Source organism: Hydractinia symbiolongicarpus, chromosome 8 (genome assembly GCF_029227915.1).
Source record: "Hydractinia symbiolongicarpus strain clone_291-10 chromosome 8, HSymV2.1, whole genome shotgun sequence".
NCBI classification, from domain to species: Eukaryota; Metazoa; Cnidaria; class Hydrozoa; order Anthoathecata; family Hydractiniidae; genus Hydractinia; species Hydractinia symbiolongicarpus.
In genome coordinates this window covers 25,345,839-25,363,152 of record NC_079882.1, presented here as the reverse complement: position 1 = coordinate 25,363,152, position 17,314 = coordinate 25,345,839, and the positions used below count along the sequence as shown (strand labels likewise).

The 17,314-nt window shown below is 32.9% G+C and overlaps 3 protein-coding genes across 3 annotated transcripts; 1 reads left to right on the top strand and 2 right to left on the bottom strand.

The window, feature by feature from the left end:
• Positions 1-202: 202 nt before the first annotated feature.
• On the bottom strand, positions 203-7,775 carry LOC130655555 (uncharacterized). Its single transcript, XM_057458329.1, has 5 exons — positions 7,557-7,775; positions 2,609-2,747; positions 2,157-2,262; positions 1,391-1,481; positions 203-327 (listed from the first exon to the last, which is right to left on the bottom strand). Exons 1-5 carry the CDS (start codon positions 7,630-7,632, stop codon positions 275-277), a joined length of 465 nt encoding a protein of 154 aa, XP_057314312.1. The 5' UTR covers positions 7,633-7,775; the 3' UTR covers positions 203-274.
• Positions 4,602-5,928, top strand: LOC130655553 (cilia- and flagella-associated protein 65-like). Its single transcript, XM_057458327.1, has one exon. The coding sequence runs from the start codon at positions 4,752-4,754 to the stop codon at positions 5,838-5,840; it is 1,089 nt and encodes a 362-aa protein (XP_057314310.1). The 5' UTR covers positions 4,602-4,751; the 3' UTR covers positions 5,841-5,928.
• Positions 7,776-9,644: 1,869 nt separating the features above from the next.
• LOC130655549 (ribonucleoside-diphosphate reductase large subunit-like) lies at positions 9,645-15,965 on the bottom strand. The gene is made up of 14 exons (XM_057458325.1): positions 15,810-15,965; positions 15,025-15,113; positions 14,772-14,949; positions 14,274-14,374; positions 13,051-13,110; positions 12,625-12,969; positions 12,371-12,547; positions 11,837-12,121; positions 11,590-11,655; positions 11,256-11,501; positions 10,604-10,854; positions 10,293-10,524; positions 10,029-10,217; positions 9,645-9,925 (listed from the first exon to the last, which is right to left on the bottom strand). Exons 1-14 carry the CDS (start codon positions 15,871-15,873, stop codon positions 9,767-9,769), a joined length of 2,442 nt encoding a protein of 813 aa, XP_057314308.1. The 5' UTR covers positions 15,874-15,965; the 3' UTR covers positions 9,645-9,766.
• Positions 15,966-17,314: the final 1,349 nt, after the last annotated feature.

The window sequence follows — 17,314 nt, the reverse complement described above, 5'->3', positions numbered from 1 at the left end:
TAACGAAGAAAATGTGTTCAAAAATTGTTCGCAAAAACGTAAACGAACTTTCTGATTTCTTATTTTCGCCACTCTGGAGAGAAAGATGAGAAAAACCTGTTTTACTAATTTAATTTTTGAGCATATGGTCCGATCTTTTAGCCCAACCAATCAGGCATGCATAAACAAAAGAAATCCAAAATGGTCAAGAAAAATACTCCAGCAAGGGTGAACGCGCGCCAATCAAAACGTGTATTCCACAAAAATACAAAATCAATAAGATATATGCAATTTTCTATTTTTCTTTCCGGCATTCTTGTATTCTTTTGAATCCATCTTTACACATCCCTAAATGAGTATTAATAATAATATAATAGGTTCAGTAACTATAGTAAGGATTAGAAAAATTACTTCATTATTATTATTGTGCAATTCGATAAACCAGTTTCAAAAACTAAACTTTACTAGTAAAAACACATTATATCTTTCTAGATACGTGTGGGTTGGAAAAAGGCTTGCTAAAGTAAAGCCTAATTTCCTCCAGCGCTTGATATTTTTTGATAAGTTTTGAGGTTTTTGTGCGAATTGTAAATGTTTTAATCGGGGGAAATTGCCGACGATTGCAAAAAAGTTATGACCGTTTAAATCTTGTATATCGAGCGCTAGATTGCTAAGCCAATCAGAACACGGATTTCCTGATTTTTTTGCAAACGTCATCATTTTACCAAAGAAACAATATACCAGATTTTCTTTTTTTTAAGGAAAAGTAAACAAATCTTAAATCTCAGTAATTCTGAGCACAATAAAGATAAAGAAAAAGAAAAGGAAACATTAAATTTTGATACAGAAATATTTATTGACTTCGTTAGGGATGAAGCTAACCCGTCAAAGAGCTGGATATCCTTTACCAGCAGATGAAATTCACCCATCTTTTCTTTTTCCTGAAACAACCTTCTGATCCAACTTAAATTTCCTTCGCACTGTTCTTCTTCTCAAGCGCAATAACAATAATAATTTCAAGTTAGTTTGTTGAAATGCTAGGACCAACTTTCTCTTAGTCGAGGGTGCCATGTTTGTTTTTCATTATCCATCAAATCGCGCGATGTGGTGGAAATCAGCAACTATCAATCGCCAGTGGGATTTCAATGAATGGAAATTAGGCTTAACGTTTTTAGTGCACACATATTTGGTGCATAAAATCTCGTCCTCGGAGTCTGTATGGTTTTAATAGAACTGCACAGTGAAAACTCCCATTGAGAAAAAACTACCAGAGATTAGGCTGAGCGAAAGAAAAAACATGATTGGAGAAAAATGTTTGTACCCTTTCTGTGTACTATCGAAATTCCTCCTGTATAATAAAAATCTAAATACACAAGCAATGTTTCTTTTATCCTGTTAAAATTCAACGTACCTAGTGTTCCATAATAATGATGAACAACGTCATTTCGAATCCATCGGTTTATTCGAAAGACGTACAACGTGTCGTCGACTTCTACAGTTAACTAAAAAGATACACAGAGAAAAAGTGTTTTACAAAAGGATTTATTTTGTTTCAAGATCTCTTTGAGATAAACCACAAAACTTTATCTTAAAAAGTCTTAGATTGTGGCATGTATCTAGTTATATGTTCAATAATAGGAAACAAAATTAAAGCTAGCTTAGATATATGTCTAGCTAAGCATAAAATATGCTTCCAATGTCTTGTAAACGTTAGCTAGCTGAAAACCCATTTGAAAATATTAGATTTAAATTTGGGTCAAAATTAACATAATGCTTAGCAACCTTTATTTCTTATATCTATTTTATCGATATGATCGCCGCCCGCCTCGTTGTCAAAAAGGCAAAAAACCCTGAAGACGAGGTTGCAATTTCGCCGCTATCAACTTCATCAACAAGGCAAAATGCCCTGGGAACAAGGTTGGATCCGGCAGAATTTTGATGTTTGATAATGTTACCTTTGTAACTGCAACTAGTAGTTGTGGAGAAACAAATATCTTAAAGGTATAAATCATTTCGGGGCGCTCTTTAAAAACATTGACAAGAATGTAATAAAATTTGTCAACACTTAAACGTCCCTACTTTAGTCCACCGAGCGCCTTATTTTTTTTTATTTATGTCATGCGGTCTCATATCAACAAAACGATGAATAACAGTCGTGTAATTATTCAAAATTTTACCCAATGAATGTACCAATCCGCGCTCCATCCTTTTTTCTGCACACGTTGTAAGTTCATTCGATCTATTGAATAAACTTTATCGCCATTAAAGATGAAATCGTCCCTTCTAAAAAAAACAAAAAAGTATCTTTTGTTCATTATTTTGGTGACGCAAAAAAGATATTGCGTACCGTGATGCTTCAATTTAACGCCCTTTTTCTTTTAAACACGCCCAATAGGGAGCATTTATTTGAAATCATAGTCTCTCTTAGTGAGGAACTATTTGAAAGTTAGCAGAAGAATTTATATTGACTATCGCGGTTCTTATCATACATATAAATATTAAACAATTTATAATCTAAAAAATTACACCCCTAATAACGCCTTCCTCAAATAAACACAAAAGTTACAAATTTTCACCCCGGGCGTTTAATTAATTATGGATGTTCTAAATTCTACAAAATTTTGCATACTTTGATGTTTCCAGCTTCTCTCCCTCACCATCCAACAAAAAAGTTACATTTTCTCCATCAGCGCCAATGAAAGTTAAGTTAAATGAAGAGTCTGTTCCACATCCTGCTCCATTACCAGTTTTAACACGTATATTGTACTCTAAAACACGTTAAATTATTCATAATTAGAACGGAAACTTCTCTGCAGTGTCCCCCATTACAACTTCTTTACCAAAGTATTGCCGTCTCGACATTCAAAGATTCAAGATGCCTTAAAAACGAGGTTGAACATTACGCGCCCGTCTAAAAGTACATAAGATTGATTAGGCGGTATAAAAAAAGAAAACGTGAACAAGTGATTATCAAGTAAAAACTTTGCATGCAGTATTGTTTTATTTCTCGCATTTCTTTTGATACCTTAGACCAGTGACACCCTCCTCAATCAAATCTGATAAAACCTTATTAGGGATATGAAACCTCAGAGGGTCAGAGGGAGCTTCTTTCTTTCTTTGGCTGAGAAGATATATGGAGGTAACATTTCACACAAATCAATCAACTTCAAGTTTCTGGAATTCAAGTATTTGAGAGAATCAAATTCGAAAGGTTTTCTTTTTCTGTTTAAATTTTATCGTCAGATAAAAAAAAATAATAATAATAAAAAAAAATTAAATGGCCACGTTCCAAGCGTATTATCTGCTTTTATAGGTAACACCCTGACAATGACGTTACTCGATTTGTAAACATTATAACTTAGTGTGATTTTACATTTTCACGTTCTTAACAAAATAATTAAACTGTAAATAGCTCAACTATTAACGGGACTTGATGATAAGACAATTTGCGTCTTCTACTTCCTCTGGCCAATGTATTTTTAACTTTTAGTAGCCTTTTACTTTTATTCTTATTTTAGCGGCGAAATATATCTTATAAGAAAAGAAATGAAGGGACTAAATTAGATGCAACCAAGATCAAATTTTGTGTTGTTAGAAAGACACTGGTATTTATATAACAACAATATATTGGATGAACTTGCACTGAAAATTGTGCTTTACCATAATAAAAACACTGATCCTCGCCGCTGTAACAGACCCTAAATATAAAAAGCTCTGTTTTATTTGCGCAAAGAACAATAAATGCTCTACAAATTTACAGAAGTTCAACAACATTTAGAAGAACAGCTCGCCGTACACATGTTTTTATAAGCAACACCAAATATTAAGACTGAAATCCCGCATGTAGGTAGGTTTCGTAATGTGTGCAAGACAGAACCAAATTAAAAAAAAAAAACTTTTATTAACCGCGACTGGTGTTTCATGAAATGTTAACGAAGGTTACAAAATGATGGCACTACGATAATATTTGCGCTTAAATTGAGTTGAAGATCTTGTTTTGATAATTATTCGAAAGTGCATCTCAAATTTATTTTTTTTGCCCCACACAGCCATGAAAACTTTATAAAAATGTTGCTAGAGGATGGAATATGGATATTTACTTATGAAAAAATCATAGTTATTTCTGTGCTGTTGTAGAAGTTCATTAATTTTTGTTCGCCTCTCGTTTTGCGGTCACCATTTTTGTTACGCGTTTTGTTACGCAGGGCGCATTACGAAAAGCGTTAAGGACTCGTTTTGATTCGATTGCATTTTTTGTTATAACAGAAAGAACTCACGAGCTTATTTATAAGTGAGTGCGCACTTGACAAAATAAAAAAATGCAGTCCAGTGGAAACAAGCTTTTATGGTACCATAGTGGCTTTAACGCCTGGGATTGCGGGTTGCGCTTGTTAAGAAGAGGGCAGGGGAAGAAAAAATGTGCGAGGATAAAAAAATTAATTTGAGTATTTTATAATAATATTCAATAGTTTATAAAACAAAATTTTAACAAATCTAGCTCACATCTGACCGCCATTTTTTTAACTTAAATTTGTAATATTCGATGATCAAATTACAATACTTTATTCTCGTGTGTATTCAAAAAAAACTATTTACATAATAACAATAACCTTAGCAACAATAATTAAAAAAATGAACACAAAAGTAGTTTTAAAAATATGGCAGATGTAAAAGTAAAAAAAGAAAGATGAAACCCTTGCATGGCTACTAACTTCGTTCGAATCTTTTAAAAGTATTCCGAACAAAATATTAAAAAGAAAACACAAAACATAATGGGTTTACTAGCGAAGGAAGATCCGTCTTCTGAGAAAGGTATTGCCGAAATTTTAATAAACTTTTCCACTGAGAAACTTATATTTGATAATATACCTTTGTACAGCGATAGTCGTAAAGTAATTTTTTTGACGAATACTTCAACAGAACATGTGGCGTCTTTTCGCTGGCAGCTTGAATCAACAGAATCTATTATATCCATACAACCTGCGTTTGGGGAGTTACAACCTAACGAAAAAATCGCATGCAAAGTCAAAGCTTTCTCGAAGGTGAAGCCATCTAAGCATGAATTTCAAATTAGCTGCCAGATAATTGACGAAACACTAATGAGGAAGTTCGAAGAAGATTTGCGAATATGGGAACTCAAACAAGAAGAGTTAAAGCAGTTGTTTACTATCAGGGACGTCCCTGAAATATTATTTAATAAAGGTATTTCGGATTCGACTTCTAAGAAGTCGAAAATGAAAACAACTTCTTTTAAGTATGACACACTACCACCTATAAATAACAGTAAAAAGAAGCGTGTTATAATCGAAGAGCGGCCATCAAATATCGGCGAAGACAAACCCATACCCCCGTCTTTAATGTGCAAGACGCTTGAAGTTTTTGTCGAAACTCATTATATTCAAAACTTTGAAGAAAATTATCCTGACCGATTTTATTCTTATTTTATTCAAAAGCACTCCTTTCAAAGTCAAGAAAGAACATCGACGAAGCTTGCTACACGTGACGAATTAAACATCGTCAAGGATGTCTTGCAAATGCTTATTAAAGACCAACTTATCGACAAAAACTTTTTCCATTCTCTTGATGATATGAAACACGAACCAATTCCATATTTTGAAACGTTTAGATGCACCGCTGAAACAAACGAGATTGCTCTGACTTCAAAACAACTCTTAACCGACAGACAAAATTTAAAACAAAATAACGAATTATGTCATGTCATCGAAGAGGTTGTCGAGAATACGTTATATAACATACTTTGTGAGGCTAGCTATGATGGCGTCAGTCTAACTAGTCGTCCAAGATGGCTGATTTCGAGAAAAAATGTACGATCTCAAGAAAATATTGACGAGAGTAGTTAGTTTGAATTGGTCTTGTTAAGGAATAAAGGTTTTAATTTTCATTATGATATTCTATAAATTGGAATTCATAGATAATTTAAAAGTTTGATATTGTTGAGATGTTTGTCTTCTGGTCCGCCATTACAATGCCTTTTGTACATACCTTCACGGTACCAACGGGTATTTATTTCCCGCTAGAAATCACAAAATTTCTAACTTTTATTTTATTTTGAACAAAATTTATTGAGATTAAACAGATGAAAACTACCCCTCCATCCCACCAAAATAGGGTTAAGGTATGAAGACTTACAAGTTGATATCGTTGAATACAGAACTGCAGGACCAACCCGTCGTCTACAATGTCCTCTATAAGCAAATACGTGCAAGATAATATCTTGGGCGTGTTCAAGAATCCATTCAATTTTTCGGAAATGTCTTTCTAACAACTTACGATGTGACAAAAAATGTTATATTTGAACAACTGATGATAAAAATTAGACTCTGCTAAATTACGTGCCTGCGATGCAATTTTAATTTCTTAACATTTCTTTATATGGTTTTTTTGAGGCAATAAGTGTAAAATTTCTGAAAGAGCAGAACTCCAAACATTACCCTTTATTTCGATTTCTGGAACTACGTCCCGTCCGAATATTATAGGCTTAGAAAAGGCCTGGGGGGGGGGCGATGTTGTAAAATACTAAAATTTTGAAAAATATAATGTTATTGTTCAAAATTTATCCCAGAGAAAAACAATTACGACTATTTCTTAAACTACACAGATGCAGTAAACCACTAGCGCGTTGTTTCGTTGACTCCTTGCAATAGTTTTTAGTCACATATCCTGCCTTGTTCTTATCTTTATTCTTTTATGGGTAGTGTAGTTTCGCCCTTGGCTTTTATCAAAGAAAACAGTAATTGTGTTCGACGTGAGTACATATCATGAAAATATAATTTATACTTATAATCATAAAGAACTTAGTAGAAAGAACTTGTCAAAATTCACAAATTAGATTGACCTTCTAGACTTCTAAATTTCACAGACGAACCAACTTGCAATTTTACGGAATTTCAATTTTACGGAATTAAGAGGGTTTTATCAGACTTTTCAAGTAGTCAAAATTCGGCGAAAGAAAACGTCAAAGATTGTTAAGTTATTTAAAAGAAAAAACGAAAACGGAAAATCTTAAACCAATTAACTTTTATTTAAGTGTAAATTTAGAGTTTACCACTTTATGAGGGCTTCCATGATTCGCTTATTTAAATATGGCCTTTAGGAGGAGTCTGACTTAGTTTTAAAAGTCAATTTTTCATAGACGTTAACCATTTTCAAGTTCTCTCTTTCTCTCTGCTCTCTCTGAGATTTGAGAGTTATGGGACTAAATAGAAGTTCCAAATTACAGTCATTTTAGGGGTTCAGGGTCCAGATATGCCTTTGAATAGGAGTCTCAAACTAGGAACTGTTTGAGAGATTCATGGCCCAAATCTGGGCTAGTCGACCCAACATATTTTGCAACCTTTTGAGTCCTAAAATTCTGTTATATAGTGCTGGAGTGAATTTTTTTTTTCGGGATGGAGAGTTTTCGAGATAAAAAAGATTTAAGAATGAAACTTTGGCAAAACTGCGGGGTGGTAGATCCGCATCCCCACTTGCACAGAGTTATGGGATGAGATGAATGAAATTGACCGAACATGAAGCTTAGAATTGGTGATTGCAAAAAAAGGATGGTTTATACTTACCAACGGTGGTGGTGTTTTTTGCTGCTAATCCAGCGACGAGAAAGTAAAAAGATACTAAAAAAGTTATTTTTTCCATGCTTTCTTCACTTTCGAAATTTTTCAAAAGCTAACAAGAAAACAGTTTAGTCAGAACGCAACAGAAAACAAAATGTTGATAGTTCAGTTGAACAGCTAAAACAACAAGAACAATATAAACACGAAATGTAAAATTAACATAATAACAACAAATCAAGAAAAGTTCGAATGACATTGTTAAAAGTAACCGCATCTGGATGAAGAAAAAATGTGATTGGATAAATATTTAGTGAAAATATAAAGGGGTGGAAATTTTCATACTTTTTTCAAAAATATGCTTACTCAGGGGTCTGGTTTTAAAATCTAACATATTTTTGGCGTGAATAAAAATTGTACTGTTATTACTAAACTTTTCTTTTCTAGTCTGCACAGTTTTAACAAACTTTGTTATAGCCAAATTTATAAAAAAAAACGTTTGGTGTTACTTTGTTAGATTTATTAAAATATCACTGACTCGGTCATAGTGTCGCGTTGTACATAAAGAAAGAAGATAGCGGCATAAAAAAGTAGACTGCTAAAATATGAAAAGTGTTACTTAACTAGCTAGCTAACAAGATAGTTTGTGTTGAGCACGTGGTAGGTGATTAAGCACGTGGTAGGTTATTAAAACCCTAATGTAGACGTGTTGATGACAGCTAGCTTTATATATTTTAGCTTGGTATTTTGTTTACATTTAGCTATCGCCTAGGTAGCTTAACTTTTTCAAAGTAAAATTTGCAAAGTAAAATTTTGTTTCTTTATTCCTCAATGAAATTTCTCTCAAAGACTTGCAATATTTGTTTAATGAGATCGGATTTACAAGAATAAATCTCACAAATACGTTTACTTTGGGACCCTATTTGCAAGAATTTACCAAATATTAACTTAAAATTGATCAATTTATTTAAGAAAAGAGAATGTAATTGATAAAACTTGGGGAAGGGGTAATTTAGTGTCTCTGAGAATAAATACCTTACCGTATTCATGCAGGCGCGGGCAAAATCAACCTGCCCGCCGTTTAAACATTGCATGTTAAAAATTGGACTATTCAAATTGACATTTGTTGACTTTTCTTTTATGGGTATCCTGCAACAAAATTTTACAACACGATTATGGAAGATTTTTTTATTGCACTTTGGTTCCTTGCGTTTAAAATAATAGCAAATATAAAAACTGGATTGCCCCAAGCAAACATGACATATTTATTTAGACCCTAACATAACCATTACACTCTGTTTTTTGCAAATGTAGTTTTGTCAAAATTGATAAATATGCACTTTCAAAAACCGTTTATCGGTGTGCCGTAAACGGTTAAAATTAGGAAGTGAGGAACTATGGTAGTGAAAATATTTTGTGAATTAATTTTATCAAACCAGCCTAAAAATATGTCATACCAAGTGTCAAATCTTTATTTCAATTTTATTTTTTGCGAAAGAGATGTGTTTTTTCTAGCACACTTTTTAAAGATGTTTCTTCCCTCGATCCCATAATGCCGTTATTATGAATGGATTGATAACGGCATTATGCTTCTTTCAATACTGTTCTTTTATCCTTTGTGTAATAAACAATTACCTTATACGTTTCAAATCGTATATAAGCTTTATTTTAGGCTTTTCATTTTACTGTGTCTTGATGATTTAGTAATAAATTGAAATACTGACTTATAAAAAATTACATGTTATCTTCTTTTGACTTTGATTTTAAGTTTGAGAAGACATGCATATATTCAGAATTGCTTTCATTTTATATATTTTGAATGTAAAAACTATTTTGAAAGTTTATATTTCTGACATTTTCATAAAAAGCTATATTTTCCTAAAATTTTACCAATAGTTTCACTCGAAATTCAACGAATCTTGTTGCTGTCTGTGCAAAGATTTAACGTGAAATTATTTGTTAATAGATAAAAAACAAAGAGTTTTTTTGTAAAGTTATATTCAAAGTAAAATAAATTAAGTCCATACACATATTTATAATCTAACATTTCAAGCAAGGTTTAAAAAATTGTTTGCCACAGAAAATATAAACTGAAACTGAATAAGAGTATTGTATTTTCTTGAAAAAGACATTGCATAGCCGTAGCATCCGCATCGTATTACTTGTTAAAATGTATATACAATGTTACAGGTACACGCTCAAAATAGCGTACTTTGACTTCAGCCAGAACAGGAGAGACAAGCTTCTTTGTTATCGAGTGAACACATCATATCGGATTCATTTTTCGAGTTATTCTTTAATTTGTTTTGATCGACAGTAAATTGAATGGCGTCTGCAGCTGGTTTAGTACGCAGATAATACATACCCGTCTTCAAACCCTAAAACAATTAAGCTAGAATGTCAACCCTAATATCCAGAAAATGAACACCGCGATGGTCCTACAGAGTCAGTAACAAATGGATAAATTAATAAACTACATACCTTTTTCCACCCGTAGAAATGAACGGTAGTAAGTTTGGCAAAGTTTGGTTCTCCCATAAATACATTGAAAGACTGACTTTGATCAATAAAAGCACCTCGGTCTGCAGCCATATTGATCAAAACTTTCTGCTTAATTTCCCAGGCAGTTTTGTATAAAATTTTGATATCGTTAGGAATTCCATCAATATTCTAAAAATAATTCGTTTTTATAAAACAGACATATTCGCGTAACATTGCGGTTGAAGTAGTCGACAACAAACATACCTGAACGGATCCTTTGTGAGCTATGAGTGTATTTTTCATGTTTTCGTCCCATAAATTTAAAGCAGTTAAATCTTTCAGCAAATGCTTATTTACAACTTGGAATTCACCGGAAAGAACCCTCCTTGAGTAAATGTTGCTAGTATAAGGCTCGAAAGATTCGTTATTGCCAAGAATTTGGGCAGTTGAAGCTGTAGGCATAGGCGCCAGCAGTAGGCTATTTCGAATACCATGCCTAAAAGAAAAAGTGGATAAAATTCGATGTTTTATTAGATAATGTAGAGTAAAAGTAGAGAATTGAAAATTTAACATACTTGGCAATTTTTTCTTTTAAGGCGCTCCAATCCCACAGGTCTGTTGGTGTGACTCCCCACATATCATATTGCAGGATGTTCTTACTTACAGGTGAACCCTCGTAAGTTGAATATGGACCATTTACCTCTGCCAGTTCACAAGAGGCCTCTAAAGCACCATAATATATGGTTTCGAAAACTTGTTTGTTTAATAGAATCGCTTCGTCTGATTCAAAGGGATATCGCATGAGAATAAATGCATCAGCAAGACCCTAAAGGGAATAGCCATTTAAGTTAGTATTGTACATATTGCAGGTCAAATAAAATTATAATTGTCTAGATCAATGACATCAGATTACTAAAATTTACATCACAAACAGCATACTATAATCATCTTTTGTTGCAATGCCCTTGTGAATATTAGCTGACTGGACACTACTTTAAAATGTGATATATCAGTACCTTCAATAATCACTTAAATTTGCAAGTAGTACACTACTATATGTTCCCCTTTACAGCCATTACAAGTTGCTAGATGTAACGACCAAGATAAGAACAACAAGGAATTGCAACAAATTTTGAAATGAAAGTAAAATCTGTTAAGTCGCACAAAATCATCATCTGTCAACAAGCAACCATAACAAACATCAAAAAACAAATAAAATGCCCCTACCTGGATACCAATTCCTATTGGTCGATGTCTCATATTTGAATTCTTTGCTTCCTCACATGGATAAAAGTTCCGATCAATAACTTTATTTAAATTTCTGGTGCACACCTTTGCAATCTCTTTTAATCTTTTGAAATCGAAACCATATTTCTTTTGTACTTCAGTCTCTCCACTGGGCAATGTTATATTTTCCTCATCCACAGTGACAAATTTGTTCATTGCAATTGATGCTAAGTTACAAACAGCAACCTGAAAAAATGTGACATCACAATTCAAAGCTGTTTTGAAAAAACAACTTTTTATAAAAAAATAGGATTGTACAATAGCAGCAGCTTACCTCATCAGGAGCAGTATATTCCATAATTTCTGTACATAAGTTGCTACATTTAATAGTACCTAAATTCTAAATAAAAATATTGTTATTACTCTCAACACCTTGCCCTGTATTAATAATTCACAATAGCATATATATAAAAATATGAAAACACAAAGGAGTAGGAACACAAGGAAGGTAAAAGGAGTCAAAAAATCAATATTTCCAATAAAACACATCCAGGTTTCAATTTTAGCAGTCAAAATTTTACCTGTTGGTTGCTTTTTCTGTTGCATGCATCCTTGTAAAGCATGTATGGTGTACCAGTTTCAGTTTGAGATTCTAAAATTGCAAACCAAAGTTTGTGTGCTGGTATTTGCTTTCGGAACTTTCCTTCTGATTCATAACGGGTGTACAAGGCTTCAAAATCATCTCCCCAGCAGTCAGATAGACCAGGGCATTCATGAGGGCACATTAAACTCCAGACTCCCTTCTGCTCAACACGTTTCATAAACAGATCAGGAACCCACAATGCGTAAAAAAGATCTCGAGCACGCTATAAGATTACACATTAATGTTAAGCAATGTGAAATTAATTTATTAACAGTCAGAAACTAGCTTGGTACAGAACAAAATATAAAATTTTCTTTTACGGCTTAATGTATATTTTATAAGAGATTTACAAATCTAAAGCCTATGTAAATTTGAAACAAATATTAGGAGCTGCAAATAAATATGCAAAAAAGCTTTTCATTTCCTTTTTGGCAAACTACATTTAATGCTATTTTATTTATATATTAAATACCTGTTCTTCTTTACCAGTATTTTTTTTGAGGTCCAAAAAGTCAAAGATATCAGCATGCCATGGCTCAAGATATACAGCAATTGAACCTGGTCTTTTATTACCTCCTTGGTCAACATAACGAGCAGCATTATTGAAAACACGCAGCATAGGTATAATTCCATTGGAGTGGCCATTTGTCTGTGTAAAGACAATTATTAGTTATAATAAAGATGAATTGAGATACATTTTAACAAATATGATATGTTGATACTTACCCCAGCGATATAACTACCGGAACATCTGATACAATGAACATGCAAGCCTATGCCACCAGCCCATTTGGAAATAACAGCACATTGCTTAAGTGTATCAAAAATACCCTCAATGCTATCTGATTGCATTGCTAGCAGGAAACAGCTTGACATTTGAGGACGAGGAGTACCTGAATTAAACAGGGTAGGAGAGGCATGCGTGAACCATTTTTCTGACAATAGGTTGTATGTTTCAACAACAGCATCAATATCATCACCATGTATACCAACAGCTACTCTCATTAACATGTGTTGAGGTCTCTCAGCAGTCTTTCCATTAATTTTCAAAAGATAGGAGCGTTCTAAAGTCTATTAATGAAATAAAAAATTGACAGTTCTAATTCAGAGTTATTTTCACATTATGTGCAGCTACTCATAAGAGCTTCTTACCTTGAATCCAAAAAAATTATACTCAAAATCCCGACCAGAAATAATGGCCCCATCAAGTCTCTATGATGAATACAATTAAATTAGTTTGCACAGGAATTTCACAATGCATGCAATTATACACATTTTAGGGTTCGAATTATCAGGTCCAAAATGTCGTTTTTGAATCCAATTTTTTCAACGATCATTTGCATCTGGTTTTTTTATGTTGTTGCAACAAAATAATCATCAGCAAAGGATTAATGCAAAGGGATTATCTTATCTACAGCTGCCATATGGACAAAAAAGATCCAGGTTATGTGAATTATTAGATGTGCTAGATAAAAAGTGAAAAGTCTATGACATCAAAAAAAGAGAGAAGTTTCTTAATACATTCGACAGAGTTTCCTCATTGAATTTCCGCGCCCGAAGGCGTAGGAAATTCTTTAAAACCACCGTTTTCTTCTTTTGGAGCATTTTTTGAGAAAAATCAACCCTGGGATCTCACGTTCCTCTGAGAGGAGGATAATATTGGTTTCCAACTGCTAACTGATTAACTAACTAACCCTGTCCCAAATGGTCAATTGCAGGCCAAAATTGGATTTGTTTTCGACCAAATTTGGTACAGTTAACAAAAAAAGTATGTTGAACATGACGGCAACATTGAAATTTTGATTTTTTGCCACCTGAATGTCATTTTAGGCCAAAATTGGTCCAAAAATTAAAACTACTTTATTTTCGACAAAATTTGGCACAGATCACAAAAAAAGTATGCTGAACATGATAGTGACATTAAAATTTGATATTGTTCCACCTTAAATGTCATTTTAGGTCAAAATTGGTCCAAAATTTAAAACTACTCTATTTTCAAGAAAATTTGGCACAGTTAACAAAAAACGCATGCTGAACATAATGGAGACATCAAAATTTTGATTTTTGTCACCTAAATGTCATTTAAGACCATAAACGTTTCAATCGCAAGACTTTCAACCATGAATGATAAGCTGTATTTTTGTTAGCAATTTCTTTTAAAATGTGAGTTTATTATGACACGTTTCGTTTTGGTTGCGTTTGTTGTAAGATATAATGTCACTTGTGTGCTTTATCTTCAGAGCTTCATGCACCAAACCTCTTTGAATGTTTGGCACGATAACACAACAAATTAGCAGGTTGTCATCAAATATTTTGGTAGCAAGCAGAAATTCTTAGAGCACCCAGGGCTTCTTGTTTAACTTAATTAATTTTACCTCCTTGTTTGCCATTACAATATCATAAGTTTCTTGAGAAACCATTGGACAACATTTGTTTATTTCTGGATTAATATACTGAAATAAATCTTCGATAACATCTAAATTGAAATAAAATTGAATTATCATTTCTTTGTGAGACAAAGTTATTTTCCTCCAATTTGGGAGCCTTTTTGAAGTTTTTCACTACTATTTTTAAATACTTCACGGGTTTAAAGCACATAAAAAAGATATATTGGTACAAAATAAGGTAATGTTAATACCCAAAAATAGTTTGTGTTGAACATTAAACCTATAAGTTAAGTTAGTGGAAACAGCAAGTCAAAGTTTCATAACTAAACAGGAATCCTTTTGGAAACATTTAAATTTCAAGGTTGTCAAAGTTTTTAAGAGAAAAATGCAAGTTCTGCAAACCCTGAGGCATGTCATTTGGTCTATAGCAAAGTTCTAAAACCACCCCCTGGCCAAAAAAAATTAATATAAGGGATTGAATCTTACCACTAAATTTCTTCTTAGTCTCCTTGTGCAAATTTGAAATAGCAATTCTTGCTGCAAGTATTCCATAATCACAATGCTTTGTTGTCATTGCTGCTGCTATCTCAGCAGCCAGGGTATCTAACTCAACTGTTGTAATTCCTGCATACATGCCATGGATTACTTTTTTGGTAATAGCATACTAAAAAAAAAAAAGACATAATACAATATTCATACACTTACATGTTTTCAGCTTCTCCAAATGAAAATGTCATACCGGAGAAACATATTTTAGATCCAATCCAAAACACAGTTTTTTAATCCTTGATGTTATCTTGTCAAAATGACATTCCTCTTTCCGACCACCTGAAAAAAAATGTAAATTTTATTGAACAAAAAATCAGAGGATTGAAATTAATAAGAATTATGCAATCAGATCACACAAATTAAGTTGATTATGCTAAGTTATAAGCATATATTTTTGTATTTTTTTGTATTTTGTCTTTTATACCTTACAATGGTACAATTTTACCACATTTTAAGAAAACTTAGTATTTACCTTGCGTTTTGCATTACGTTGCCCAGTTATGGCTTATTTTGAAGATTTATGTTGCCCAGTTATGGTTTATTTTGAAGATCAAACATCAGCAGCAGAAACCGACAATTTACAATAAAGTTATTCAGTTAGGGACAACTAATAAATAGGCTATGATAGACAAATTAGACAACATTTATCTAGGCTGTCAACATTAAATTTGCTTATTACAGCCTTCTGGTCGGTGGTCGCACCGATCTTTAAGGTTAAAATGATCTAACAAACATCTCTCGGATGTAGAAGTATTATTTTCGTAAATGTTATGGTGCGTTTGGCAGTGATCCACAGCAAATTTGCCCCACTTATTTATACATTGTTTTGTTTTATGTAAGTACAAACGCTTCATGGTGGCCTGGATGTTATTTTCTTAGCTTTATATTTTGTGATTTTTTGGATCAAATAAACCAGAAAATAAATTTCTTGGTTGATAAGTGGTATGGCTAATATAGAGCTACGTAATAACAAACCTCTTTTCAACACAAACATGTTTCCATCGAGTTCGGGACTTGGTGGTGCTTGAGTATTAGCCATTATTTCTCAAAGTAAAGATCTACAATTAAGAAGTTGACAACGGAACGAGCAGTTGTTGTTATTAAAGTTTTGGCGCGGAAACAGTATTTACAGTGGACGCGCAAAATAGAGGACTGTGGATGAGTTCTCAACCATGGGTTCTTTTGGGTACATGCATACTTTATATAGAAAAGTTATGTTTGTTAACAAAAAGCATCGTGACGAAGAACAATAGACAAAAAATTAGCGCTTAATGCAAGATAGATATTTTTGCACAAAATGAAAATAGAAAATAGAATCATTATATAGCCACAATGTCGAAATAAAATGTTCTTACAAATAATTTTCTTTTGTCATCATCACAAGAAATATTGGTCCCAGTTAAAAAAAATACTAATTTAAAATAACCAATAAATAAGAATATACAATAGAACTTTTTGACTCACTTATCCCATACAGCATGACAAATGTTTGACATCAAAACAAGATTTTGCCAACAAGATTGAAAAAAAAATTGGAAAAGTGGATTTCAATGCAAGTTTTTTTACTTGACTGAATTTCTCTTTATTTTGACACAAAAGTTTGTAGATTTCTGTGGACGTTGTGTACAGGGGGAAGGATAGTCAGCTGATTACAGCAAAATTATATGAAACATACAGTATAATTAAAGCTGCTCATATGACGTTATACTGCATTTACTAAAATCTTCATAAACGAGTTTCATTTTGAAGCATGTTGTTTATAATCCCAGACCTCTAACGCAAATCAACAGCCAAAATAATGAGCCCTCACACTTTATTTTCAGGTAAAAGCATCTTTTGGTCCTGAAATTAAAATATAGTTTGTATGTAGTTTAGATTTAGCACATATTTCAGTAAAGAGAAAGAGAGCTTGTCTAAACCCATCTGCAAGGAATGTATTAACTGTTTAAACTGATAAAAGGGCTAGGTAACTAGCATCATATCAAATTTGCTGGCACTACATAGCTTTGCATTGTATATTTTAACAAAAAATTATACTGGGTGTGAAAAACATGAGAATGGCCTAAACTACAGTCAATATTAAAGAGAATTGGAAATTTAAGTGATTTACGTTTATGGAGCCTTATTAGGGTGTAGAAGGAAGCCAAGTTACAGCATTAGTTGCTGACGTTCTAGTGGCATAAAGATAAGGTAAATGGCCTGTGGCATTGTGTGCAATTGAAACTTAAAGGGCAATATGAGACCATACAATTTACATCCAGAGACCATATTAGGGTAGCTGGAAAGCGTTAACTGTATTTACTCTATTATTCCTGCATCTCTACTATTCCGAATCCTCTAGTAAACCCGCCTTTTTAGCACAAGTTGAAAAAATAATCCTGCATACTGGAATTGCTGTAATTTCTATTGAATCTGTATGTTCCCCAATATTTGGGCGACTGATAGTGTAATAGCAATGTACAACAATTTTGAATCATTAC

Bases quoted from the DNA above. Each gene is read 5' to 3' on its own strand.
- LOC130655553 (XM_057458327.1), top strand. From the start codon at position 4,752: ATGGGTTTACTAGCGAAGGAAGATCCGTCTTCTGAGAAAGGTATTGCC.
- LOC130655555 (XM_057458329.1), bottom strand. From the start codon at position 7,632: ATGGAAAAAATAACTTTTTTAGTATCTTTTTACTTTCTCGTCGCTGGA. The intron at 1,482-2,156 runs GTAAAATTTTGA...GTATCTTTTTAG, and splicing joins CGGATTGGTACATTCATTGG to TTAACTGTAGAAGTCGACGA. The intron at 328-1,390 runs GTACGTTGAATT...ATACTCATTTAG, and splicing joins TCATTATTATGGAACACTAG to GGATGTGTAAAGATGGATTC.
- LOC130655549 (XM_057458325.1), bottom strand. From the start codon at position 15,873: ATGGCTAATACTCAAGCACCACCAAGTCCCGAACTCGATGGAAACATG. The intron at 11,502-11,589 runs GTAAGCTGCTGC...ACATTTTTTCAG, and splicing joins AATATACTGCTCCTGATGAG to GTTGCTGTTTGTAACTTAGC. The intron at 10,218-10,292 runs GTATGTTTGTTG...AATTATTTTTAG, and splicing joins CTCACAAAGGATCCGTTCAG to AATATTGATGGAATTCCTAA.